This window comes from Anomaloglossus baeobatrachus, chromosome 2, assembly GCF_048569485.1.
Source record: "Anomaloglossus baeobatrachus isolate aAnoBae1 chromosome 2, aAnoBae1.hap1, whole genome shotgun sequence".
In the NCBI taxonomy this organism is placed as follows: Eukaryota; Metazoa; Chordata; class Amphibia; order Anura; family Aromobatidae; genus Anomaloglossus; species Anomaloglossus baeobatrachus.
The window spans coordinates 716,800,795-716,828,035 of record NC_134354.1 but is presented as its reverse complement, the minus strand read 5'-3'; the positions used below and the strand labels follow the sequence as shown (position 1 = coordinate 716,828,035).

Genomic DNA, 27,241 nt, shown 5'->3' with positions numbered 1-27,241 from the left:
GCAAAGGAATGGGTTGTCTCAGGAGATTAGAAAGTAAATTATAGACAAGAATGATAAAGGTAAAGGTTTTAAGACCATCTCCAAGCAGCTTGATGGTCCTGTGACTACAGTTGCACATATTATTCAGAAATTTAAGATCCATGGGACTGTAGCCAACCTGCCTGGATGTGGCCGCAAGAGGAAAATTGATGACAAATCAATGAGATGGATAATACGAACGGTAACAAAAGAGCCCAGAAGAACTTTTAAAGACATTAAAGGTGAACTTCAAGCTCAAAGAACATCAGTGTCAGATCGCACCATCCGTCGTCGTTTGAGCCAAAGTGGACTTCATGGGAGACTACCAAGAAGGACACCATTGTTGGAAAAAAAAGACAGTCTGGAATTTGCCAAACTACATGTTGAAAAGCCACAAAGCTTCTGGGAGAATGTCCTATGGACAGATGAGACAAAAATGGAATTTTTGGCAAGTCACATCAGCTCTATGTTTACCAACGGAGAAATGAATCATATCAAGAAAAGAACACTATCCCTACTGTGAAACATGGAGGAGGCTCTGTTATGTTCTGGGGCTGCTTTGTACATCTGGCACAGGGTGTCTTGAATCTGTTCAGGGTACAATGAAATCGCAAGACTACCAAGGGATTCTAGAGCGAAATGTGCTGCCCAGTGTCAGAAAGCTTGGTCTCAGTCGTAGGTTATGGGTTTTGCAACAGGATAATGACCCAAAACACACAGCTAAAAACACCCAAGAATGGCTAAGAGGAAAACATTGGACTATTCTGAAGTGGCCTTCTATGAGCCCTGACCTAAATCCTATTGAGCATATTTGGAAAGAGCTGAAACATGGCGTCTGCAAAAAGGCAACCTTCAAACACCAGACAACTGGAGCAGTTTGCTCTTGAGGAGTCGCCAAAATACCTGTCGAGACATGCAGAAGTCTCATTGACAGTTACAGGAATCGTCTGATTGCAGTGATTGCCTCAAAAGGTTGTGAAACAAAATATTTAGATAAGGGAATATCATTTCTATCCAGGCCTATTTCATGAGTTTTATTTTTAAAAAAATTCTGTGGGAGCAAAAAAGCAGCAATGTCTGACTTGCATTTGTTCATTTTCATAGATTTATTTATTTATTTATTATTACTTTTGTCAGATTCAAGATATTTCTGTGACTATTGTGGGTTTTTCTTTCATTAAACGAGGGGAAGCAACAATTTTGACCACGTGTGTGTATGTATGTATGTGTTTGTGTGTATATCCACTAAAGGAATCTGTACCGTCGCATTTACAATCACGAAATTTTGCACAGACATCCCATGTGACTCAGGGAACGTCATGGACTATGTTTTGATTTGAAAATGTAACCCCGCGCTTTAGAGTTGCTCTCCATAAAACCTGTGTCCATTAAAGTCAGCTCTGATTGCTATAGGAACACAAGACATTCATAGTATAAGAAGCTTATGTGTGAGGCAATATGATTTTGGTGGGAGACGGATAGAGAGAGACAGAAAGAGACAGACAGACATAGGCATAGAGTAAGAAGCAGACCGGGATAGAGATAGACAGAGGCAGACAGGCACTGACAGACAGGGAAAGAGACAGAGAGACAGACAGTCAAAGAGACAGAGGCAGACAGGCACGGAAAGAGACAGACAGACAGGGAAAGAAACAGACAGACGTGAAAAGAGACAAAGAGAGACAGCCAGGGAAAGAGACAGCCAGTAATGAGATAGACAGACAGACAGACAGACAGACAGACAGACAGACAATGACGGACGGGCAGCGAGACAGACGGGCAGCGAGACAGACGGGCAGAGATGGAGAGAGACAGAGATAGAGATACAGACAGACACCGTGACAGACAGACACAGCGAGACAGACAGACAGAGGGGCAGCCTCTTTAAGGAGAAACATTCCCCTTTAACAATGCACAATTGTCTGGTTTAACGAGTGGAAATAAAAAAGACAACTTGTGAATATATTTATGGTGGTCATTTTATTTTTAGTTATTTTTTACATTTTTTCTTTTTACATTCTGTTAAGTTTTCTTGAATAAGAGTTTCTATAATATTGACTAATAAACCAACATTCCTGTGATTTATTTTGGAACTGCACAAACTGAGTAAACTGCCTGGACATAAAATAAGGCCTATGTATGTTGCTTGGCGCTTTTCTCCCATTATTTTCAAGGGGAACTTGATGTATGTGCTGTGAAAGCTCCCAGCGCATACATTACATGGATTTATAGGCTTTCATTCCCATAAAGTGTGCTTATTTCTACTTTTTGCTGTGTGGAATAGTGCACCGCATGTGTTCTTTTTTTTATTCGTTTCTTTAACATGGCAGCCAATGGGTGATTTGCACCATGGATGTAAAACCTTGTGACTGGAGCCAATAAGAAGGGAAATGGAGTTCATACTTTTAGAAAAAAAATGCTGAATTCCGCAGTGCATTGTGTGTGCCAAATTATAGGTGACCATTGAATATATGAATTTTGAACTGTATAAACAATACAATATAATTGAGGTACTTGGCACACAAGTTGGTCGGTTTGCATGTGCCGATCAGCCAAGACAAGGTTGATAACCTACACTATCAAAACTACTGCTCCTGGGCCGAGCCTTACAAAATAAACGGTACATCCTAAATCATAAAGGGGTGATCACCACCGGCTGCTGCGTTAAGCTGGTGGTGATCCCCACACAAATCATATGTCCCCAACATGTGTGCTTCTCAGGAGTGGATGGATCCGTGATCCACCCGCACCTGTTAACCCCTTAAATCGCGCTATCAAAATGTGACAGTGCAGTTTAAAGTGCCGCAGCGAGAAACATGCCTTTCGCCACCGCCATCAGAGGCCCCATGACGTGATGACAGGGAGCCAATTGTTGCCATGGTAGCACAGGGTCATGTGATGATTCCTGTCGTTATCATGACGTAGTTCCTGTTACAGCCGACAGCGCTGGCTGCAACAAGAATGCAGCATTTCTCCTGATCAGAGACTGCTGATCCTTATAGCCCCATAAGGGGACTAGTAAAATTAAAAAAAAAAAAAAAAAAGTTTTAAAAAAAAATAAACCCTAAAAGTTAAAATCACCCCCCATTTGCCCTATTGAAAATTAAAGGGTTACAAAAAAACAAAAAAAAAACCCACATATTTGGTATCGCCACATTCCGAAATGCCTGATCTTTGAAAAAATGAAATCAATTAATTTTATCGGTAAACAGCGTGGCGGCAAAAAAAATCCAAACACCAAGATTATGTTTTTTGATTGTCGCAAATTTAGTGTAAAATGCAATAACAGGCGATCAAAACGTAGCATCTACGCAAAAATAGTACCATTAAAAACGTCAGCTCGAGATGCAAAAAATAAGCCATCACTAAGCCATAGATCACGAAAAATAAGAACGTTATGGATCGCGGAAAATGGTGCAAAAAGCATGTCACTTTTTTTGGGCAAACTTCTGAATTTTTTTAACCCGTTAGATAAAAGTAAACCTATACATGTTTGGTGTCTACGAACTCGCACTGAGCGAAGGCATCATACCCACACATCAGTTTTACCATATAACGAATACAGTGAATAAAATACCCTAAAAACAATCGTGCAATCTCCGCACTTGGAATTTTTTGCCATTTTCCAGTACACTGTATGGTAAAACGTATGGTTTAATTCAAAAGTACAACTTGTCCTGCGAGAAACAAGCCATCATATTGCTAGATTGTTGGAAACATAAAAAAGTTACGGCTCTTGGAAATAGGGGAGCAAAAAAAACAAAAAACAAAAAATGGCTGGTACTATCTAGCTCTAAATAAACACAGCCTTAGGGTTCATTCAGACGTGGGTTTTTGATGGATAGAATTCTATAGTGGGGCTGAGCAAAGTGTGGCCCGAGGGCCACATCCGGTTATCTTGCTGTTCCAGTCTGGCCCCCTCACCCAGACAGCCAAAGGACTGAAAACTGTGTACCACAGGCTTTTCCATGCCCTCCCCCCATGCCTGTACGTCGCTGCTGCTGCCTGCTGCCTGATGTCACCTCTATTTGCATCCATCGGATGCAGACAACGGTGGACAGATTGTTGGAGAACAGTGCCGCTTACTCCATTTTCCACCAATCAGCATGTGCTATGTGGAGTGTCAATACACTGGAGGCCGGTGCAGAGTGCTGGTGGAATGGGAGTGAGGGGAGTATGTGGTATCTTTTTTTCATGTGTATGGGATGTTTGCATGTATGTAGGAGGCTGTGTAGGACCTTATTAGGTATATAGTTGGATATTTGGGGACTCATAATGGATATAGGAGCTATATAGAGGCTCATAAAGTACTGTATATACAGTCATGGTCTGAAAGTGTCAACATCCTTGAAATTGTTCCTGAAAATGGAGTGCTTATCCCAGAAATCTATTGCAATTAATCATGTTTTCTCATACACACGTTTATTTCCTTTTGTATGTATTGGAACAGCACACAATAAAAAGAAAAAAAGGCAAATTGGACAAAATTTCACACAAAACCCCAAAAACGGGCCAGACAAAATTAACACCAGCCCAAAATCGTGGGTAAAGAACTTTGTTTCAAGCATGTGATGCTCATGCAAACTCACCTGTGGCAAGTAACAGGTGTGGGCAATATGAAAATTATATCTGAAACCAGATAAATGGGGAGAAGTTGACTCAATCTTTGCATTGTCTGTGTGTGCTACACTAAAGGCCGCTTTACACGCTACGACATCGCTAATGCGAACTCGTTGGGCTCACGGAATTGGTGACGCACATCCGGCCGCATTAGCGATGCTGTTGCGTGTGACACCTATGAGCGATTTTGCATCGTTGCAAAAACGTGCAAAATCGCTCATCGGTGACATGGGGGTCCATTCTCAAAAATCGTTACTGCAGCAGTAACGAGGTTGTTCCTCGTTCCTGCGGCAGCACACATCGCTCCGTGTGACACCGCAGGAACGAGGAAGCTCTCCTTACCTGCCTCCCGGCCGCTATGCGGAAGAAAGGAGGTGGGCGGGATGTTACGTCCCGCTCATCTCCCCCCCCTCCGCTTCTATTGGGCGGCCGCTCAGTGACGTCGCTGTGACGCCGGAATTAGAAAGGAGGCGGTTCGCCGGTCACAGCGACGTCTCAGGGAAGGTAAGTAGTGTGACGGGTCCGGGCGATGTTGTGCGACACGGGCAGAGATTTGCCCGTGTCGCACAACAGATGGGGGCGGGTACCCACACTAGCGATATCGGGACCGATATCGCAGTGTGTAAAGCCCGCTTATGCATAGAGAACAGAAAAAGAAGAACTATCTGAGGATTTGAGAACCAAAATTGTTGAAAAATATCAACAATCTCAAGATTACAAGTCCGTCTCTAGAGATCTTGATTTTCCTTTGTCCATGGTGCACAACATGATGAAGATGTTTACAAGCCATGGCGCCACAGCTAATCTCCCTGGTCGTGGACAGAAGTGAAAAATTAATGAAGGCTTGCAAGACAGGATTGTCCAGATAGTGGATAAGTGGCCCTAATCAAGTTCCAAAGAAATTCCAGCTGTCCTGCTGGCTCAGGGGGCTTCAATGTCAACGTGAAGTATCCAACAACATTTGAATTGCATTACATGCTATAGCAAGAGACACAGGAGGACCCCACTGCTGATACAGCAGCATAAAAAAAGCTAAACTGCAGCTTGACAAAATTTTGGGGAAAAAGCTAAAATCCTTCTGGGAAAGTGTCTTGTGGACAGATGAGACCAAGATAGAGCTTTTTAGCAAAGCACATCATTCTGAAAACGGAATGAGGCCTATAAAAAAGGCTCTGCAAGGGCTCATACTGTATATAGGAGGCTATGTAGGGGCTCATATTGTACGGTATATAGTAGGCTCTGTATGTCAACATACTTAATTCTGCTCAATATTAAGTGATACAATTAATATTACTATAAAATAATAATTATAATTAATATATTAATACTGGGCAGAATTAATTTCACCCTCCACACCAAACAGTCTCTCATGTGGCCCCTTGGTAAAAATTATTGCCCACCCGTGGTCTATAGGGTTGTTCACTTGTCAGATTTTTGTTTTGCAAGCCTAGCAGTTCAGGCAAAATCGCGGAGACATGTCCGATATTGATCTGACTCACTAATCGTGTCTACCATCTTCTGCGCGCACTTCACGTGACTGGTCTGTACTGAGTGGACATTGAGAAGCAATATAGCTTTTTATAATTACGATTTTAATATTGAATATTAATAAAATCTTTTCAAAACTATGAATTAACACGTGGAATGAAATACTTAAAAAAGTGTGAAACAACTGAAAATATGGGTTCTTCAAAGTAGCCACCTTTTGCTTTGATTACTGCTTTGCACACTCTTGGCATTCTCTTGATGAGCTTCAAGAGGTTGTCACCGGAAATGGTTTTCCAATGGTCTTGAAGGAGTTCCCAGAGATGCTTAGCACTTGTTGGCCCTTTTGCCTTTACTCTGCGGTCCAGCTCACCCCAAACCATCTCGATTGGGTTCAGGTCTGGTGACTGTATAGACCAGGTCATCTGGCGTAGCACCCCATCACTCTCCTTCTTAGTCAAATAGCCCTTACTCAGCCTGGAGGTGTGTTTGGGGTCAAAGTCCTGTTGAAAAATAAATTATGGTCCAACTAAGCGCAAACTGGATGAAATAGCATGCTGCTGCAAGATGCTGTGGTATCCATGCTGGTTCTGTATTCCTTCAATTTTGAATAAATCCCCAACAGTGTCACCAGCAAAGCACCCCCACACCATCACACCACCTCCTCCATGCTTCACTGTGGGAACCAGGCATGTAGAGTCCATCCGTTCACCTTTTCTACAAAGACACGGTGGTTGGATCCAAAGATCTCAAATTTGGACTCATCAGACCAAAGCACAGATTTCCACTGGTCTAATGTCCATTCCTTGTGTTCTTTAGCCCAAACAAGTCTCTTCTGCTTGTTCCTGTCCTTAGCAGTGGTTTCCTAGCAGCTATTTTACCATGAAGGCCGGCTGCACAAAGTCTCCTCATAACAGTTGCTCTAGAGATGAGAAGGTGTGTCCAAACGTTTGGTCTGTTCTGTATGTATGTGTGTGTGTGTGTGTGTGTGTGTGTGTATATGTGTGTGTATATATATATATATATATATATATATATATATATATATATATATATATATATATATATAAAATGTATTTATTTATTTACTTATATAAAAACTACCTTCTCACCCCCTGTGGGTGGTTATTTGTCCTTCCTCATTCTCGGGTCCTCTACCAGAGGCCTGGGAGTTTGAGGCTTCTGCGCAGGATCTTAGTTGTTCCCAGCACTGCGCTTTTCTGGACAGAGAGCTCGGATGTTGCTCCTGGAATCTGTTGCAGCCATTTTTCCAACTTAGGGGTCACTGCTCCAAGTGCTCCTATCACCACTGGAATCACTGTTACCTTCACCTTCCACATCTTCTCCAGTTGTTCTTTAAGGCCCTGGTATTTCTCCAGCTTCTCATATTCCTTCTTTCTGATGTTACTGTCATTAGGCACTGCCACATCTATTATCATTGCTGTCTTCTGACCCTTGTCTACTATTATGATATCTGGTTGGTTAGCTACCACTTGCTTATCTGTCTGGATCATGAAGTCCCACAGGGTTTTAGCCCTTTGATTCTCCTCCACTTTTTCTGGGGTCTCCCACCTGGATGTCGGGGGACTTAGCCCATACGCTGTACAGATATTCCTGTATAAAATTCCCGCTACTTGGTTGTGGCGTTCGGTGCACCCTGTTCCTGCTTGCATTTTGCATCCTGCCACTATATATATGTTGCATTGTTTCCGTGGCTTCTTTACATAGTCTGCATCTTGGGTCTTGTCTTGTGTGGTAGATCCCTGCTTCAATGGATCTGGTACTCAGCGCTCTTTCTCTCTCTCTCTTTCTCTCTCTCTTTCTCTCTCCCTCTTCCTCTCTCTCTTCTTTCTTTCTCTCTTTCTCTCTCTCTCCCTCTTCTCTCTCTCTCTCTCTCTCTCTCCTTTCTCTCTCTTTCCTTTCTCGCTCTGTCTCTCTCCTTTCTCTCTCCTTTCTCGCTCTCTCTCTCTCCTTTCTCTCTCCTTTCTCTCTCTCTCTTTCTCCTTTCTCTCTCTCTCCTCCCTTTCTCTCTCTCCCTCCTCTCTCTTCTTTCTTTCTCTTTCTCACTTTCTCTCTCTCCTTTTTCTTTCTCGCTCTCCCTCTCCCTCTTCTTTCTCTCGCTCTCCCTCTTATCTCTCACTTTCTCTCTCCCTCTTCTCTCTCTCTCTTCTTTCTCTTTCTCCCCCTCTTCTATCTCTCTCTCTCTCTCCCACTTCTTTCTTTCTCTTTTTCTCTCTCTCTTTTATATTTATATATATATATATATATATATATATATATATATATACACATACATACATACATACATACACTGTGTAATATATATTTATATGTGATATCAGGGGAATAGTATGGTAAAATAAAGCCTCGTAAACTTTTCTGGGTGCTGTATTGTGGCAGGGCCTAGAGGTGGCCGTACACCTTAGATGACTGTTGTCTTAAGATCTCCCCCTCCCGAAAGCCTCGTGTAAATGCACACTGAGCATGCATGTGTTTTCCATGCTGGGAGGAGAGAATAAGATACCGTCAGACATCTTTGACAATGGCTTATCTCCTAGTAGATCAAAAGCATTAGGCATTGAAATTCCACATGCCAGATCCTTCACTCCTCCTGCATCATCTGTTGAGATACATCATAAATAAATGTATGAAGGCCTCCTCACTGTCATATATGCAGGAAAAAATATTGAACTCCAATCAAGTGAATTTATAAAAAAAATTTCTAAATGTGCAAATCTACAAAAATTTGCAAAAGAGCCCTAACTGTTGTTGATGTCGTACTTTTACAAGTTTTTATTTTTTCCTTAGGCTGTTCAGGGTCGATCTGTCAGTCAGCATGAACGAGACCTGCGTGTGGATTTGGGTTTCCGTGGCATGCCTATGACCGAGGAGCAGCGGCGCCAGTTCAGCCCCGGCCCACGGACCACAATGTTCCGTATTCCAGAGTTCAAGTGGTCCCCGATGCATCAGCGTCTACTAACAGATCTGCTGTTTGCTCTAGAGACTGATGTCCACGTTTGGAGAAGGTAATATATTTTTTTATTTGTTGTGTTCATTTATTTCTTAAAATATAAAGTAATAAAAATGGGACAGAGGGGGGTGTATTACTGGCATCATGAGCTCATGCGTAGATGTTCCACGCAGATTTTGTCTTTATCTATGACATTTTTAGACTATTTTCTATAAAGGGATTGCTCTATCATTAAATATATTTATTGTATAGAGCATAAACCAGTAATAATTACCTGTGACATAGTATTTTAGCCTTTTTTTGGATCTGAATTTGACATTTACTTGCTTTGTATGGCACCGCCTGGTGTTAACAGTGAATAGACCACCTAACGGGCGCAGTGCTGGGGGTCACACATGCTCAGTCCCCACCATCAGGTCTCTGCATAATTATCTTATGTTCACTGCAAAGCAGCCAAGTGTCATTGCCTTCTGTCCTGCTTGGCAGTTAAGGACCATTTGCCGTGGCATAGTAGTATAGCCCAAAATACTCCTTGTGCACTGGTAGAATATTGTTAGCTGCTAGAGGGAGAAGGACACTTATTCTGTTCAGAGCTGATGTAGCCGCCCAATTGAAATGAATGAGAGCAACTGAAAATGTGTTTTATTATGCTTGAAATACTAGAACTTCACACAGTTGAGGGAATTACTTAAAGGGAATCTGTCAGCAGATTTTTGCTAACTCAACTGAGAGTAGCATGATGCAGGCAAAGAGATTCTGAATGCAATGATATATCCCTTAGATTACTGGTGCAGACGTTCTGACTCAATCAGAATTTTTAGATTTAGCCATGCAGCAGAGCTGAGCGAGCGGTCCCCGCCCACACCAAAAGAGATTGAGCATTGACAGTGAGATTCTGATCACAGCAGGGGACATGTGCCTGACATTGTATTCTAAGCAATGAGAAGTCCTGCTGCTTAAAAAAACATAGCAAATAAACAACAGATGGGACTGTGACAAGACAGGCATGCCTCTCTGTATTAACCCTTGCAGCCTGCTGGCTTCAGCTTACATAGCAAAACCTGCTGACAGATTCCCTTTAAAGGGAATCTGTCAGCAGGATTTCACCCCTCAAACTATTTATATACACATGTAGCTCTTCTAGACCAAGACATTATAAACGGATGGGGTTTAACAGATAGCACAATATTCTGCTCACCTGTTCTGGCAGTAGCTCACTATCTGCGTGGGAGGGGTCTGCGGATCGTCTGTTCTCGCGCTGACTAGTCCTCTTGGGTTCTTGTGGGGCACGATGCAATTAAATCATGTACGTCGCTGCATGTGAGATTGCAAGAATCAAAGGTGCCACAAGCGACTATGTGAGACAGTCCGCACCAGAAGGTCCAGATGGAGGACGGCTGATCCTGGACAGGTGAGCATAATCACTTTCCCAGTCTTTAAAAGACTATCAAAGTGCCAGATGACTGTTCACCACTTTGCTCGATCTGTGCAAATTTGAAATTTTGAGGGAAATTCATAAGAAATTTGATTTGTTGTGAATCGATTCCCTCATCCCTATAGTCTGTGAGTTCTCATCATGGTGCTGAGATCTAGATGACTTTGCCTCGCATTGTTCTTATTACGGTGCTGGGCTCTAGATGACTTTGCCTCGCATTGTTCTTATTACGGTGCTGGCTCTAGATGACTTTGCCTTGCATTGTTGTTCTTACAGTGTTTGGCTCTAGATGACATAGCCTCGCATTGTGCTTATACAGTGTTGGGCTCTAGATAACTTTGCCTTGCATTGTTCTTATTACAGTGCTGGGCTCTAGATGACATTGCTTTGCATTGTTCTTATTATGGTGCTTGGTTCTAGATAACTTTACCTTGCATTGTTATTATTACAGTGCTGGCTCTAGATGACTTAGCCTCGCATTGTTCTTATTATGGTGCTGGGCTCTAGATGACTTAGCCTCGCATTGTGCTTATTACGGTGCTGGGCTCTAGATGACTTTTGCTTGCATTGTTCTTATTATGGTGCTTGGCTCTAGATGACTTTACCTCACATTGTGCTCATCTTGGTGCTGGGCTCTAGATGACTTAGCCTCGCATTGTGCTTATTACGGTGCTGGGCTCTAGATGACTTTGCCTCATATTGTGCTCATCTTGGTGCTGGGCTCTAGATGACTTAGCCTCGCATTGTGCTTATTACGGTGCTGGGCTCTAGATGACTTTTGCTTGCATTGTGCTCATCTTGGTGCTGGGCTCTAGATGACTTTGCATCACATTGTGCTCATCTTGGTGCTGGGCTCTAGATGACTTTGCCTCACATTGTTCTTATTACGGTGCTGGGCTCTAGATGACTTTGCCTCACATTGTTCTTAGTACGGTTCTTGACTCTAGATGACTTTGCCTCGCATTGTTCTTATTACGGTGCTGGGCTCTAGATGACTTTGCCTCGCATTGTTCTTAGTACGGTTCTTGACTCTAGATGACTTTGCCTCGCATTGTTCTTATTACGGTGCTGGGCTCTAGATGACTTTGCCTCACATTGTTCTTATTACGGTGCAGGCTCTAGATGACTTTGCCTTGCATTGTGCTCATCTTGGTGCTGGGCTCTAGATGACTTTGCCTCACATTGTTCTTATTACGGTTCTTGGCTCTAGATGACTTTGCCTCACATTGTGGTCATCTTGGTGCTGGGCTCTAGATGACTTTCCTCTCATTGTTTATATTATGGTGCTTTGGCTCTAGATGACTTTGCCTCACATTGTGCTTATTACGGTGCTGGCTCTAGATGACTTTGCCTTGCATTGTTTTTATTACGGTGCTGGCTCTAGATGACTTTGCCTCGCATTGTGCTTATTACAGTGCTGGGTTCTAGATTGCTTAGCCTCGCATTGTTCTTATTACGGTGCTTTGGCTCTAGATGACATAGCCTCGCATTGTGCTTATTACGGTGCTTGGCTCTAGATGACTTTGCCTCGCATTGTTCTTATTACGGTGCTTTGGCTCTAGATTGCTTAGCCTCGCATTGTTCTTATTACGGTGCTTTGGCTCTAGATGACTTTGCCTTGCATTGTTCTTATTATGGTGCTGGGCCCTAGATGACTTTGCCTCACATTGTTATATTATTCAGTATTTTCTTCTGCCTGAGTCTTTAAGTCTACAAAAAATGTTGCAAGTGTTCTGATGTCTGCTCACATGAAGTTGTGCTAGAAATGATTTGCATATATCTCTAGCACGTAAGCAGAATAGTTATGCAGATTGCTTTTTCCAGATGTGCCAGCTAATGACAATTCTTTGTTCCTCAGCCATTCAACAAAATCTGTCATGGACTTTGTCAATAGCAACGAAAACATTATCTTTGTGCACAACACCATCCACCTGATATCCCAAATGGTAGACAACATCATCATTGCCTGCGGAGGGATCCTGCCTTTGTTGTCTGCAGCCACATCTCCAACTGTAAGTACAATGCCGCCATCTAGTGGCCCATGAGAGAATACAATTTACTTTACTTTTTGGATCAATTTTACTTGTGAGCACCGCTCCATATATTACTAGAAAAATCTTATTTCTGAATTTGTTTTTATTTAAATTATTTTTTTTAAATTATATTATTTGGAAAATATTATTATAGCCTTTAGCCATTTCTATTGTTTTATTACCTTAGCTTATTTACCTGCTAATTTTTTAATTATGTAATACTGCAATTGATTTCACGTTGACTTTTTGTTTTGATTTTAATGCTTTTCTTTTTCTTGTACTGTTGTGGTCTGTTTTCTGTGTGTCTATTTCATGTCCAGGGTTCTAAGGTTAGTATATCTGATGTAAGTTTCCTTTTTTATTCTTTTTATTTTCATTAACCCTATCCCCCTTGACCATTGTATGTTGCGTATTTTACTTGGCAATACTACATTTTTATCGTTACTCCGACGCATGTATGTATATAAAACAAATTATATATTTTTCTTTTTTTTATTTTTAATGCACCCGTCATTTGTGAAATTCATACTAGAAGGGGACATTAAAGGGAATCTCAGATCGTATGTGAATAAAGCATCATAATTGCATAATAATATAATCACCTGTATATTATATGCCTTGGGCGTTCAGGACCTCCGCTTTCTGTGAATGAACACACTCCGGATGAGTTCACATGTCCATTAATCATCCGTTAGAAAGGATCCTGCAGAGATCCATTGGGAAAAAATGCAGACACAACTTTTTTCTTAGTTTTTAAATAACTGATTTCAGCTGGATCTGTTTTTTAACATGGGAGTGTATAGAAAATGTATCTGTTAATGAATTGCTAATAAACCATCCATTTTATGGGCTGTGCGCTGTTCTATGGGCTGTGCGCTGTTCTATGGGCTGTGCGCTGTTCTATGGGCTGTGCGCTGTTCTATGGGCTGTGCGCTGTTCTATGGGCTGTGCGCTGTTCTATGGGCTGTGCGCTGTTCTATGGGCTGTGCGCTGTTCTATGGGCTGTGCGCTGTTCTATGGGCTGTGCGCTGTTCTATGGGCTGTGCGCTGTTCTATGGGCTGTGCGCTGTTCTACGGGCTGTGCGCTGTTCTACGGGCTGTGCGCTGTTCTACGGGCTGTGCGCTGTTCTACGGGCTGTGCGCTGTTCTACGGGCTGTGCGCTGTTCTACGGGCTGTGCGCTGCTCAACGGGCTGTGCGCTGTTCTATGGACTGTGCTGATGTTGGGCTGTGCTCACTGCGGGGGAAGGGGGGAGCCAGGGGCCATCCTGAAAATTTCAGTGGTGCGAGCTTCAAATAATAACGCCCAGAGTTGGTGCATGTGCAAATTGAGCTCCTGGCTCAAGATCTCATTTGCGCACGGGCCTCCTCCGGTCAATTGATCTCCCAGCAGCTGACTTAAAGGAAATGGTGCCCGGAAGTAGTGTGTGCGCAGATGAGATCTCGGTTTGTCATCGAGCCGATAGCTCAATCTGCGCATGCACCAACTCCAGGCGCCATTTTTTATGAGGCCCGCACCTTTGACAGCACCCGCAGCGAGCATCCAGGACACTCACTTCAGGCAATGCAGCATCGCCCTAGTCCAGCACCGCCCCTGCCTCCTGTGACCCTGCTCCACCACTGCTGCTGCTCCCTCCCCCACGCCAGTTTCTTTTACCTTTTTTTTTTTTCCCTCTCTAAATTTTGGGTGCATCTTATAATCTGGTGCGTCTAGTAAAACAAAAAATACTGCATTTAAAAACGGTTAAAAAATTGTGTTTGCAGAACTTTATTGCCAACAGATCTCTGCAGGATCCGGTCTAATTGACGATAACTGGACATGTGAACTCAGCCTTACGCACGCACAGCTGATGGGCTTGTTACCATTTTCCAGTCTAAATCCATGGTTTAAATGGAACAATACAGCTTTGTTGTTGTATTTTCTCTTGGACTAGATGGTCATACGCTGTGAAATAGCTTGGGGTTTGTTCACATGGGAGATTTTTGACAAGGATTTTGAAGCAAATTCTTTTTGGATACATTTTTTATTGAGTTTAACAGGATAAGACTCTTGGGCTCTGTGCACACGGCATCTTAGGCTGCTTTCACACTACGTTTTTTTTAACATGCGTCATGAACGTTTTTTAATGCATAAACTGATCCAGTGCAAATGCGTTTTCATTTCAATGCATTTGCAATGGACTTGCATAAACATACGTTCACCTGCGTTTGCGTGCGTTATAGTGAGGATCCAGCGACTTGCAGTTTTTTAACTTTTTTCAGAAACGCTTCTTGTAGCGTTTTTGAACTGCGTCAAAATACTGGTTTTCACTGGATCCTGACTATACTGCACGCAAACGCATGTGAACGCTGGCATGCTGATACAGGATCCTGCTTGCCCTATTGAGCATGCCCAGAAACTAGCCTCCGTGATCAGTCTTTCTCTCTCCCCCTCCCTCTCTCCCCCTCCCTCTCTCCCCCTCCCTCTCTCCCCCTCCCTCTCTCCCTTCCCTCTCTCCCCTCCCTCTCTCCCCCTCCCTCTCTCCCCTTCCTCTCTCCCCCTCCCTCTCTCTCTCTCTCTCTCTCCCCCTCCCTCTCTCTCTCCTCTCTCTCTCCCCCTCCCTCTCTCTCCTCTCTCTCTCCACCTCCCTCTCTCTCCTCTCTCTCTCTCTCTCCCCCTCCCTCTCTCCTCCTCCCTCTCTCTCCCTCCCTCTCTCCTCCTCCCTCTCTCCCCCTCCCTCTCTCCCCCTCCCTCTCTCCCCCTCCCTCTCTCCCCCTCCCTCTCTCCCCCTCCCTCCCTCCCTCCCCCTCCCTCTCTCCCCCTCCCTCTCTCTCCTCTCTCTCTCCCCCTCCCTCTCTCTCCTCTCTCTCTCCCCCTCCCTCTCTCTCCTCTCTCTCTCCCCCTCCCTCTCTCTCTCTCTCCCCCTCCCTCTCTCTCTCTCTCCCCCTCCCTCTCTCTCTCTCCTCTCTCTCTCCCCCGCCTGAGAGCGCCGAACGCTCGTAACCAAGGTAAATATCGGGTAACCAAGCAAAGCGCTTCGCTTAGTTACCCAATGTTTTCCTTGGTTACGTGTGCAGGCAGCCCGGCTCCTAGCAGCTACGGACACTTGTAACCAAGGTAAATATCGGGTATCTAAGCAAAGCACTTCGCTTAGTTACCCGATGTTTACCTTGGTTACCAGCGTCTGCAGCTGTCAGATGCCGGCTCCCAGTCTATCACGCTCAGTTCCCCTCACTCCCGATCACATGACTTCAATGCCCGCCCATAAACCTCAAGTGGCAGGATCCTGCAAAATAACACATGCGTTTGCATGCGTTTTTCTTTGTAAAAACAGGATCCACTTTTACAGCAAAAAAACGTTCATGACGCATGTTAAAAAAACGTAGTGTGAAAGCAGCCTTATAGGAGCCAGAGGACCTGTGAATCGCAGGTAGTCTTTTTTTCTAAAGCAGCTTTAATGGCGGCTTTGCCATTGTTTTGCAGCTGGTCCAAACCCAGCATCTTTTTCTCTATATTTTCAAGGATTAAGAGCAGAAAGTTGCCAAAAGGAATGGGCATGTCACTTATATTAACAGCTTTGGGGTTTCCGAAGTTAGACGTTGTTAAAAAATGCGAGACGGAACATGTGCACAGCAGGGTCATTTTGATATTATTGCACACCATGTAACTTTTATGGGGCTCTTTTGCTGCACTTTTTCAGGCAAATTTTGGGGCAGAATCCACCTGAAAAACCGCTATTTGTGTCTTTTTCAGGCAGATTGCTCCTCATAAACTGCCTAAAAAAACTATCTATGTAAAAACGACTCATTGTGCACATGTTTTAGCTTTTGAATGTCTTATGTTGCTGAAAACGCTAAGCAATTAAAAGAATTGACACATCCAGTCTTCTGACGTTTTACGATCCAATGATGCTCTGTACTTTATAATACAAGTCAATGGGAAAGATCCTCAGACCTTTTTTTGGAGAGTTTTGCAAGAGTTTTTCTTTAAAAAACACCAGCGGTTTCTTCATTATTCAATGGAGCGGGAAAAAAAGTAACAGAAAACAAGAGGAAAAAAAAAAAGACAGCACAAAACCACAGGGAAAAACCCTCAAGAAAACAACCTACTTACAAAACTATTGGAAAAAATGTTCAGTAAATGACCGAAAAAAAACTGCACGAAAGACACATCAGGGAAAAAAAAACTCCCAAGTTTCCTGAAACATCTTTTGATTGAAAAATTTCCTGGTTTGTCTGAGTTTGAGACGTCAAGTCCAGATAACCTTGTAGTTTACCCGTTCTGTTTTTTTCCACTTGTTTTTTCAACATTTCAATTCTTGAGCTGTTTCTGGCTAGAAATAAAGCTCCAAATTTGGTCTCTCATTGATGCAGAAAATTGACCCCAAACAAATGTTTCACAGGTTTTTTTAATGTGGATTTTGGAGCAGATTCTGATTCAAAAACCACATCAAAACCATTCCAAATTCTCTTGGAGTACTTTTCCTGTCAATGGGACACCATCTATAAAAGTAACATTTCAATTATTGAGAGTTTTTGTACCTGAAATGTGCTCCTAATTAGAGCATTTGAATCAAATGAAGCAGAAACCCCACCCAATGCACAAAAACACACACAAAAAATTGGACGTGGATTTTAGAGCAGAATCTGCTCCAAAAAAAATCCTCCATGTGGATACACCCCTCTGTATAAGCAAGGTGAGAAAAGCATGGAAATCTGAGGGAGCGGAAATCTTAAAACAGCTGCCAATTTCTATTCAATGATATTTTTTTCACATATGACTAAATAGCCCCTTTAAGGTGTTTTTTTTCCCCAGAGTGTGATTTTTGTTTTTCTTGTTTGTAGCCATTTCATTGCTAAAATGTGATCAGTTGTATTGTGATTGAGGGAAAATCACCTCTGCTGCCGCAAATTGTATGAAATTGATCCATTCCCCTACTCGATTGGGATCCATAGGTTTCCTCCACGTCAGTCCTTTGTCAGATTTGTTAATAACGTCTTGCTAACTTGGTGTGTGTGATCAGTGGGCCTGGGGTTAACGCCACACGGATAAATCATCCTGGGTATGTCTGTAAGGCCTCCTTCACACGTCAGTGAAAAACACACACGTTTTTCACAGACGTTGCTGCTTTCACACATCCGGTTTTTGCTTAGCGGCACAATATGGTGCTTTGCAGAAAAAACGCAACGGGTTTTTTTTTGCCGCCGGTTGCGTTTTTTCCGCATAGACTTGCATTAGCGCCGTATTGTGCCGCATGGCCTTGCGTTGCGTCCATTTTTTGCCGGATGCGGCATATTTAGCCCATACGGCGGCCGGATGGAACGTTGCCTGGAACGTTTTTCTGTGCGGCGCGATGCGGCGCAATTTACAATGCAAGCCTATGGACGCCGGATGCGGCGTTCTGCGGCAAAAACCGCATCCGACCGCCGGATGCGGTTTTTTGAACTGCGCATGCTCAGTATAAAGCTGCATCCATCAAAAAACGGACGGGCCGCATGGAAAAACTTATGTAACGGATCTGGTTTTTTCGTCGTATCCGTTGCATAGGTTTTTGAGCCGGATTGTGCCGCACTGCAAAAACCGGATGTGTGAAAGCAGCCATAAAGGTTCTTATGTCGTTCCTTGCTTTTTTTTTTTTCTTACAGATTTTAGTGCAGAAAATAATCTGCAGCATGTCAATTGTTGGAATTTTTTTTTATCCTGCGTTTTTTAGCCCTTCCAGTCATTGACTTCATAAAGTGCATGGGAAAACAAAAATGCACCAAAAACCCTTGTGTTTTTTGGTGCTTTTTTCTGCCAGAAGGTGCAGATTTCACGCAGAAAATGTCTGCACCAAATCTGCAGCGTGTGCACATAGCCTACCTCTGTTTACAATCATATTAACATCACTTCTGCAGGTTCATGGTGTTTATTGATGTGACAGGTTGCCTTTAAAGAAAACCTGTCATTTGATTCATGCTCCAAATCTGCGGGCAGCATGGATCAGAGCCGGGCTCCATGATTGCAGCCACATGTATTATTTGGTGTTTCAGAGTAAATATACTTTAAACATGCAGCTGAGGACCATAGCGGTAAAAGAATATGGCCGGGACACAGTCAGACTAGACTTGTCTACAGATATGGTCCCCATTTGAATATTCAAACTATATTTTCTCTGAAACAGCGGAGCGTTTCAGAGAAGAACATATCTGGATGCAATTGAGCAGTCTGACTGTGATTTATCCTGCCTTCATCCTGTGGCTTGGACAGCATGAATCAGCTGACAGGTCCCCCCCTCCTATTGTTTAGAAGAATTAGGCCCTGTGCGCACTGGAAAACGGAATTTTCTTAAGAAAATTCCGCAGGGTCTGAAAGATTGCCGCACCCGCGGTAAAAAAACACGGCAAACCGCACCCGAAAACCGCATGCGGTTTGCTGTGGTTTTACCGCGGTATTGTTCGCAGTATTGCCGCGGTTTTGCCGCATGCGGGTTGGTCCATGTGCTTTAATGCATTCAATGCAATAAGGCACATTGGGAAAAAAAAAGAAAAAAAAAAGTAATTTCCTTCTGAGATAGATATTAGACAGAAGAATAGAAGACAGATAGAGGGATAGATAGATAGAGGGATAGATAGATAGTGTCCCTGTGAGCACACGCTGCATTTCTCCCGAGCGGTAATGTGAGTTCACATTACCGGCCATGGGAAATGCCCTGTGGTTACCTCTTTGCTGTCTCGTTGCGAGGCTGCATTCAGCACTGTGTCTGTGTCAGTCATGGCTGGATGCAAGCATCGGAGGACGTGGATTACGCCGGAGCTGTGTGTTTCGGGGGAGTTAATAAAGGGTTGAACCAGGGGCTTTTTTGTGTTTTATTTAAAATAAAGGATTTTTCGGTGTGTGTTTTTTTTCACTTTACCTACGGGTTGATCATGTCAGCTGTCACATAGACGCTGCCATCATCAAGCCTGGACTTAGTGGCAGCGATGAACATTACCGCAGGTAAACCGCAAAATACCGGAGGGAATAACGCAGGAAAACGCAATAAACTGCACAGAATTTGCTGCCTGCGTTATTCCCTGCGGGATTTCACGATTACATGGCAGTCAATGGAGTGAAATCCCACAGCGACGTGCGGAAAAGAAGTGACATGTAATTGTTTTTGCTGCGGGAATCCTGCAGCAAAAAATGCAACTGTCGAAATCCGCATAGTGCGCACAGAAATTTTTTTTCCCATAGGTTTTGCTGGTGAATCACTGCAGAGATGTTGTGAACATTTCATGCAGCGAAACATGCAGCAAAACTGCAGGAAATCGGCGGCAAAAAACGGCAAATGTGCACAGGGCCTTAAGGTCCCGTCACACACAACGAGATCGCTAGCGAGATCATTGGTGAGTCACCGTTTCTGTGACACAGTAACGATCTCGCCAGCGATCTCGTTATGTGTGAAACCTACCAGCGATCAGGCCCCTGCTGTGAGATCTCTAGTCGTTGCCGAAGGGTCCGGACCATTTTCTTCAAAGGTGATGTCCTGCTGGGGAGGACGCATCGCTTTGTTTGACACCTACCAATGACCTCCTAACACAGTCCCAACGCCCGCCGGGATCGTTATACAGGTCGCTCATCGTTATACAGGTCGCTGATCGTTACTGCGTCGTTGGTAAGGCCTGACTGTGTGACATCTCACCAGCGACCTCCCAGCGACTTACTAGCAATCCTTATCAGGTCGCATCGTTTTCGGGATCACTGGTAAGTCGTTAAATGTGACGGGGGCTTTAGTCTACTTACAACCTAATGACTTATCAGAGGTAATACTATGTAAATTGTATCTCTGAGGCTAGATCGTGACTTCACATTCTTTGGGGATCCCAGAGATAAGGCTCCCACCCATGTGACATTAAAGGGAATCTGTCACCAGGGTTTTGCCACGTAATCTGAGAGCAATAAAATGCAGGGCTAGCACACGTGATTCCAGTGATCTATCACTTACCAAGCTGCTTACTGTAGTTTTGATAATCTCCTGCTGATAAAACACTGGATTTATCAGTAGAGGACTGTGAAATCCTACATACTCATGAGTTCCATATAATTCCCACTCCACCACTAATTGGCACCTTTCTGCCTATGCACAGTGTATACAGAAAGCGGCCAATCATTGGTGTGGGCAGGGTTAAACAGAACTCAGCATTCAGAGAACTGCTAGATCTGCAGCAGAGAAAACTGTGATTTTATCAAAACTGCAGCAAATAGCTCAGTAAGTGACACATTGCTGGAATCAGGTTCTCTGCCCCTACATCATGCTGCTCTGAGATGTGGTGGGAGAAAGGGAGAAAAAAAACCTGGTGATAGATTCTCTTTATAGCTGGAAGCACACATACAATTTTTCAAGCCAAAGGCAGAAATGGATTAAGGAGACTGGGGAAATATAAAGTAAAAACTTCTACCTTTCCCTGCTGGACCCTATAGAGGCCTTGACTTAAAACATCATCAAAAACTGCACGTCTAATTCCAGCTGTACGGTATATTTTCGGGATATGGCTGGCATACGTAATCACAGTATCTATATGTCCTCACAACAGCGGATTACATTGTATCTATCTACAAGGAGAGGGAAAGTTTCATCATTCACAGCCATACTGTAAAATGATTTTCCTTCAATGTGGCAGATGGCCAGTGATGTGACAGATAATATATTTCTCAGCAATCTGTCCCCTATGGTGCTCAGTGCATAGTGTCAGAAACTGGAGATCTGTGTTAGTGAGGCACAACATACCAGAACCAGCAGGCGGCCGAGTGCCGAGAGGATCCACGAGTCTTAGATCGCCCTCTTCTGAGATTTGGCTTTTCATGGCTGCCCATCTTATAAAGAGAGTATACATTATTGACTGCCCCGTGCTCCGAGCCTTAGGTGTATGTAAATCAGCATTGCAGAAGGGGAATAAATGCGGTCAGGAAAATGTCCTGTGATATAGATGTTTTGCAGATGTTTTCAGCCTTTGCCGAGCTTTAACATTACCTGTTCTATAAGTACTGTGGATGCAGCCATTATGCAGCATTAAGAGGAATGTATTATTTACTGTGAGAGAGGATACAAGCCATTTTGTATTCTATAGAAACAATCTCTTGTTTTATAAATGAATGATGTCATAGAGTTCAGCTTATACTGATGAGCGGGGAAGTTTCACATTTCTGCACATACCCCTGGGGCTCTTATTGGTGCATAGTAATTTCTTTGTGTGAGGTACTATATATACCTCTGGGGCTCTTATTGGTGCATGGTAATTTCTTTGTGTGAGGTACTATATAAGCTGGTCACATGATGTAATAACATAGAAACTTTCAATACACCATAGGTGGGCTGTGATGTATTGTTTTCTCCAAGCGCTTGTAAAAGAAATCTTATTAATTTGGAGTTTCAAGGGCATAGAAGTAGAGTATGTAATTCACAACTGTATACTGGGGGCAGCATGTATGATCTTAAGAGTTTCCTCTGATGCAGATCTAGCAGGGCTCAGTTGTTGAGCGGTGTATAATCCGTCCACCCCACAGATCTCTGTATACATTGTCTAGTACAGAAAGCGGCTAATCAGTGGTGGTTTGTGGTTAGACTACCCTGAAGGTGACAAACCGTCTCGTAGTGATAATCTCCTGCTGATACAACACAGATCGTATTGAAATGGTAAAACAGCCCAGTAAGTGACACATTGTCGTAAGCAGGGTCTCGGCTCCTATGTTGGTGTACCTTCAGATTACATAGCAAACACCTGCTGACAGATTCCCTTTTAGCATATTAATTAGTGTATACCAATATTACAAACTAGCAGGAAACCACTGTATCACTTGCTTTGATCATCATCATTTTTTACCCATTAACTTCAATTTGAAAACGAATACAAAAACGTGCATTTTTCCTGCCAATAGATGTAGAAAGGGTGCAGATATTTCTGCAACCAAATACTCAACGTGCGCACACAGCCTTGGGGCTCGCTCATACTGGTGTGTAATATGGAGTAGTGCAATGTGAGGAAATCTTGTATTTCACTGGCACCTATGTTATTCAATGAGGCAGCGCTGAGCTGCGATTTTTTTTATTTTTTTTTCCCCCTCATTCCATATCGGTATGGGAAAAACAATCGCTGCATGCTGTGTTTGCCAGTGAATATCTGATCACGCACATCCATACAAGGGTGCATGTGAAACATCGGACTGAACTTAGATGACATCCGAGTGCAGTCCAATATACACACAGACAAACAATGGAGAACATGGAAAATGTAATTTTTCCTTCTTCTCCGCACCTGTGATCAGATTCTCCCATGAGCGAGACTCAGATCACAGAGAATGGCACTCGGATCACACTCACAGCTATACGCTTGTCTGACTCTGGCTTTAGATTGATAGGAGTCCATGGAATGAGCCTTGTGGTCATTTTAAAGGGAACCTGCAAGCAGGATCTCACACCAAATAATTTATATACACATGTGGATCTTTCAACGACATGTGCAGCAATACCTTTACATGGTCAGTCCATTCCTCCGTTACTGAGAAATCAGCATTTATACTGATATGCAGGGCAGCACGGTGGCTCAGTGGTGAGCACTGCAGCCTTGCAGCGCTGGGGTCCTGGGTTCAAATCCCACCAAGGACACCATCTGCAAGGAGTTTGTATGTTCTCCCCATGTTTGCGTGGGTTTCCTCCGGGTTCTTCACTTTCCTCCCAAAGACATACAGATAGGGACTCTAGATTGTGAGCCCCAATATGGACAGTGTTGCCAATGTATGTAAAGCGCTGTGGAATTAATAGCGCTATATAAATGAATAAAATTATTATTATTATATGCGATTTGAGGTTGTAAAACTGTTTTAGATCTGAAGCCTGTGTCACTCCAGCTCTATTCCTATCCCGTACCTCCTCCTCCTCCTACCTAAATAATCCTCTATGCTCTGTCACAACAGGCAAAGTAATCGTAAGTCAAGCAGTAAGAGGCAGCACTGAGTGTGGAATAGAGCTGGAGTGACGCAGGCTTCAGATCTACAATAGTTTTACAGCCTCATTTGCATATCAGTACAAACAGTGATTCCTCAGTAATAGAGGAATGCACTGGTCATGTAAAGGTATTGCTGGACTTGTCTTTGAAAGAGCCTTAGCACATATGAATATTTTTGGATTTTTAAAATCCTGTTATTCGGTTCCATTTTTGCTTTGTAGACGCTGGCCTTTAAAGGGAACCTGTCAGGTCCCATATGTGTTCTGACCTACATGCAGTGGGATGTGTGTGCTAGTAACCCCTTCCTACCAATCCTTGAGTTGTAATATTGTGTAATGTGAATGTATAAAAAAAAAACAAAAACGTTTTATTACTTACATGTTCCCTATGTAAATGATCAGAGGCTCTAGCCCCCTGGGCGTCCCATTGCCACGTGGGCGTTTGCATGCTTTCCGTGGTATCACGACCCTGTGGGTGTGATACCATGGATTTACATGAGTGACATCACCGTCAGCTCCTTGAGATCATGCGCGTGCACGCTTACCATTCCCGCAGCCTTGTTATCCAGGTGCTTGCTTCTCGGCTTCAGACGTGCTCTGTGCATGGTCGGAACCGCTGGAGTCTTCTGAGCATGCGCAGTGCGCGTCTGAAGCCAACAAGCAAGCACCTGGATAGCAAGGCTGTGGGAATGGTAAGAGCACACGCATGGGCTCTCAAGGAGTTGACGGTGACGTCGCTGATATAAATCCATGGTATCACACCCACAGGGTCGTGATACCACAGAAAACATACAAACGCCCACGGGGTGATGCGATGCCCAGGGGACTAGACCCTCTGATCATTTACATAGGGAACATGTAAGTAATAAAACGTTTTGTTATGCATTTATATTACACAATATTACAACACAGGGATGGGTAGGAAGGGGTTACTAGGGCACGCATAACCCTGCTTGTAGGTGAATATGGGACATGATGGGTTGCCTTTAATTAATATTTGGCTAGTCTGGATTTCTATATCCTATCTCGCTATATCTGTACTTTGTGCCTTAGGTGCCATATTCTCATAGGCACATCACTTTTATTCAAGCCTATGCAGATATTTAGTGAGTGTTTCTCACAGAGATAAATCTGCGGCAGATCTGTGGTTGTGGTGAAATTGTGGACAATCAGTGCCAGGTTTGTGGCTGTGTACAAATGGAACAATATTTCCATGATTTCACTGCAACCACAGATCTGCCAAAGATTTCTCTCTGTGTGTGACGGGGCCTTTACACATTTTTGCTTGTTGTATAGTGACTAATATAATTCTGCTTGGCGTCATCCTGTGGTTTCCCATAGTGCAGCACTCTTTAATGGCAGGAAACTAGCGGAATTTTGAAATATTTATGGAGAAAAGCCGTCAGTACGCAGGAGAACGATAAAGCATCTAATCTACAGAGTAACCTGATATTTTGTGTAGATTGTGTAGTATAACATTACTGTGAAGGAGAAGCCATATGATGTGTTTTAAAGCATATACCCTGCTGTGTTCACACGACTGGTGGGGCGTAATGGAATCAATTAAAGGGGTTACCCGCTATATGGAAACTGGCGGTGCTAAAATGAAAAAATAAATATTTGACCCCAATACATTTTTGTACTGCCGCAAGTATTTCCTTTCGTCTGAGCTGGAAGAAACAGTTTCCAATTCTTTCTTCCGGACTAAACTGCAGCAGGCAATCATTGGCCACTGATTAGCTGCAGCAGTCACCTGAAGCCCCTAATGGAAGTGTAAGGCAGGAGACTATGGGGGATACCAGCAGCAGTGAGGAGAGTTGTGGTCTGGTACTGTAGGTGTGTATGGTTCTTTTTGTTTGTATTTTTTTTTTCTACCACTGCCTTGGGCTCATTTATAATATATTTATAAGCAACACTACTCCAGCATCACGCCTTCCGTTTCTTAAAAGGATTTTCCAGCCAATGAAAAATAAAGCCAACTGATTACTCTATAGTAATTTATGTATCTCGTTAACCATGATTTGCTTGGCTCCGTGTTGCTGCGCTTTTTGGCCAGTGCTCACGGTCGACCATTTTTACTTAAGCTTGCCCCCTGAGTAGTGAGTAAAGGGCACTAGCCGGGGGGGACAAATTTGGTGACATCCATCTCTTCTGTCGGAAATAAACTAGAAAAGGGTCTGCTGGGACCGGAGCTACTTAGATAGTTACGTAGGTTGAAAAAAAACACCTAGGTCCATCTAGTTCAACCTTCCTCCGCCAATTATACATTTTGTCAGATGATTAGGTCCAGTCACACAAATTATCCAGCACTTGCAAAAAAACCTCCAAAATATATATTAAACATACCTTTTATTAATGCCATTAAAATGTATAAAAAAAAATATTCGGCAGACAGAAGGGTCTACACGTTTCAGTTGCGAGCCCTTACTCATGACTAATGGCTCACACCTCAAACGCGTAGACCCTTCTGTCTACTGTGAAAATCTCAAAAAAGCCTCTCATGATGGTAGGTATAAATTTGCCCACAAGAGTCAAAACACCATATGATGAAATGTTAAAACTATATATTTTATTAGAAAAATAATTTAAAAATGTTTTTTCAAATATTTATCAAAATAAGTAATGGAAACAAAAAAATCCTTACAAAGACAGGGTTATTCCTAAAACGCAAGAGACGAGGGGATAAATACTAGCAGGACTACTACAAATAGATTAAATATTATGTATATCAATAAATAGAATAGAAAACAATGACATATCCATAAATAACAGTATTTTAGAAAAATAAAGTGCAGTGCATTTCCATGGTAGAGCTTCCAATAGCAGATAACAAAGTAAAGCGCATAGTGCTCAAATTAGAATACTGCAGTGGAAATAAAAGGAATGACACATAAGGGAAGGATATAGAATACCTAGGAATAGAATCCGTAGAGCTCACCTGCCTTAAGCCCGACGCGCGTTTCGTCTTGCGTTACACTTTCTTGTGGGGGGGGGGTGTATTGTCTACAGGCCTGGGCTCCGTGCACTAAACCCTGATGCTAATCTATTGAGGGCTAAGCTGATCCTTTCCTTTCATGTGTTTGTTAATAACTTAGATAACTTAATTTAAAGAGTAACCACCTTTTTCCTTTTTCTATTTTTACCTCATAAATCAATAGTACGCATGAAAATAAACTAAATATCTTATCAGAGACGTCTGCTTCTTTCTTTTCCTAGCCTAATCTTTCCCTCTCATTTCATGATCAAATCTTTATTCAGTGAAGAATGATTTTCCCATTACTGAGATAGGAGATGCAGTTGGTGCTTTTAAAATTCTATGGAAGGAGAAGCTAGAGGTTCTTTCTGACATTTCACTGCAAGTCCGTGTGAATTCACAGTAACCGTTCTCCATAGAACTGTAGAAGCACCAAGTCATGTGTCGTCTCTCGGTAATAGGAGTATCTGTAAAGACAGATTTTATCCTTGAATTGAGAATAATTGAGGATGAAAGGTTCGTGCAGGAGGAGCAAGAAGCAGATTTATTTTAGAAAGCTTATAACAAGGTTTCTTATTTTACATGTACCGTACTTTTGATTTATGGGGAAAAAAAACCCAACCAAAAACAATAGCTAATCTTAAAGAATCAAGTTGAAATTAAAGAGGTTGTCCACTACTAGAACAACCCCTTGTGATTGCACTTGTTTCCCCAGGTAAAATAAAAGACCCTGTACTCGCCTCCTGTTACTGATGGTAACCGC

The 27,241-nt window shown here is 43.0% G+C and overlaps 1 protein-coding gene across 4 annotated transcripts in view; it reads left to right on the top strand.

Annotated features, from left to right (window-relative positions):
* Positions 1-27,241, top strand: part of NBEA (neurobeachin) — a 1,081,445-nt gene that overhangs the window by 461,294 nt on the left and 592,910 nt on the right. For 3 of the 4 annotated variants that reach the window (XM_075337330.1, XM_075337331.1, XM_075337329.1), the window contains exons 23-25: positions 8,932-9,149; positions 12,388-12,541; positions 12,883-12,906. In XM_075337330.1, the coding sequence (XP_075193445.1) occupies positions 8,932-9,149; positions 12,388-12,541; positions 12,883-12,906 (396 nt within the window). The remainder of the gene's footprint in view (positions 1-8,931; positions 9,150-12,387; positions 12,542-12,882; positions 12,907-27,241) is intronic. The other variant, XM_075337333.1, reaches the window with a different exon arrangement.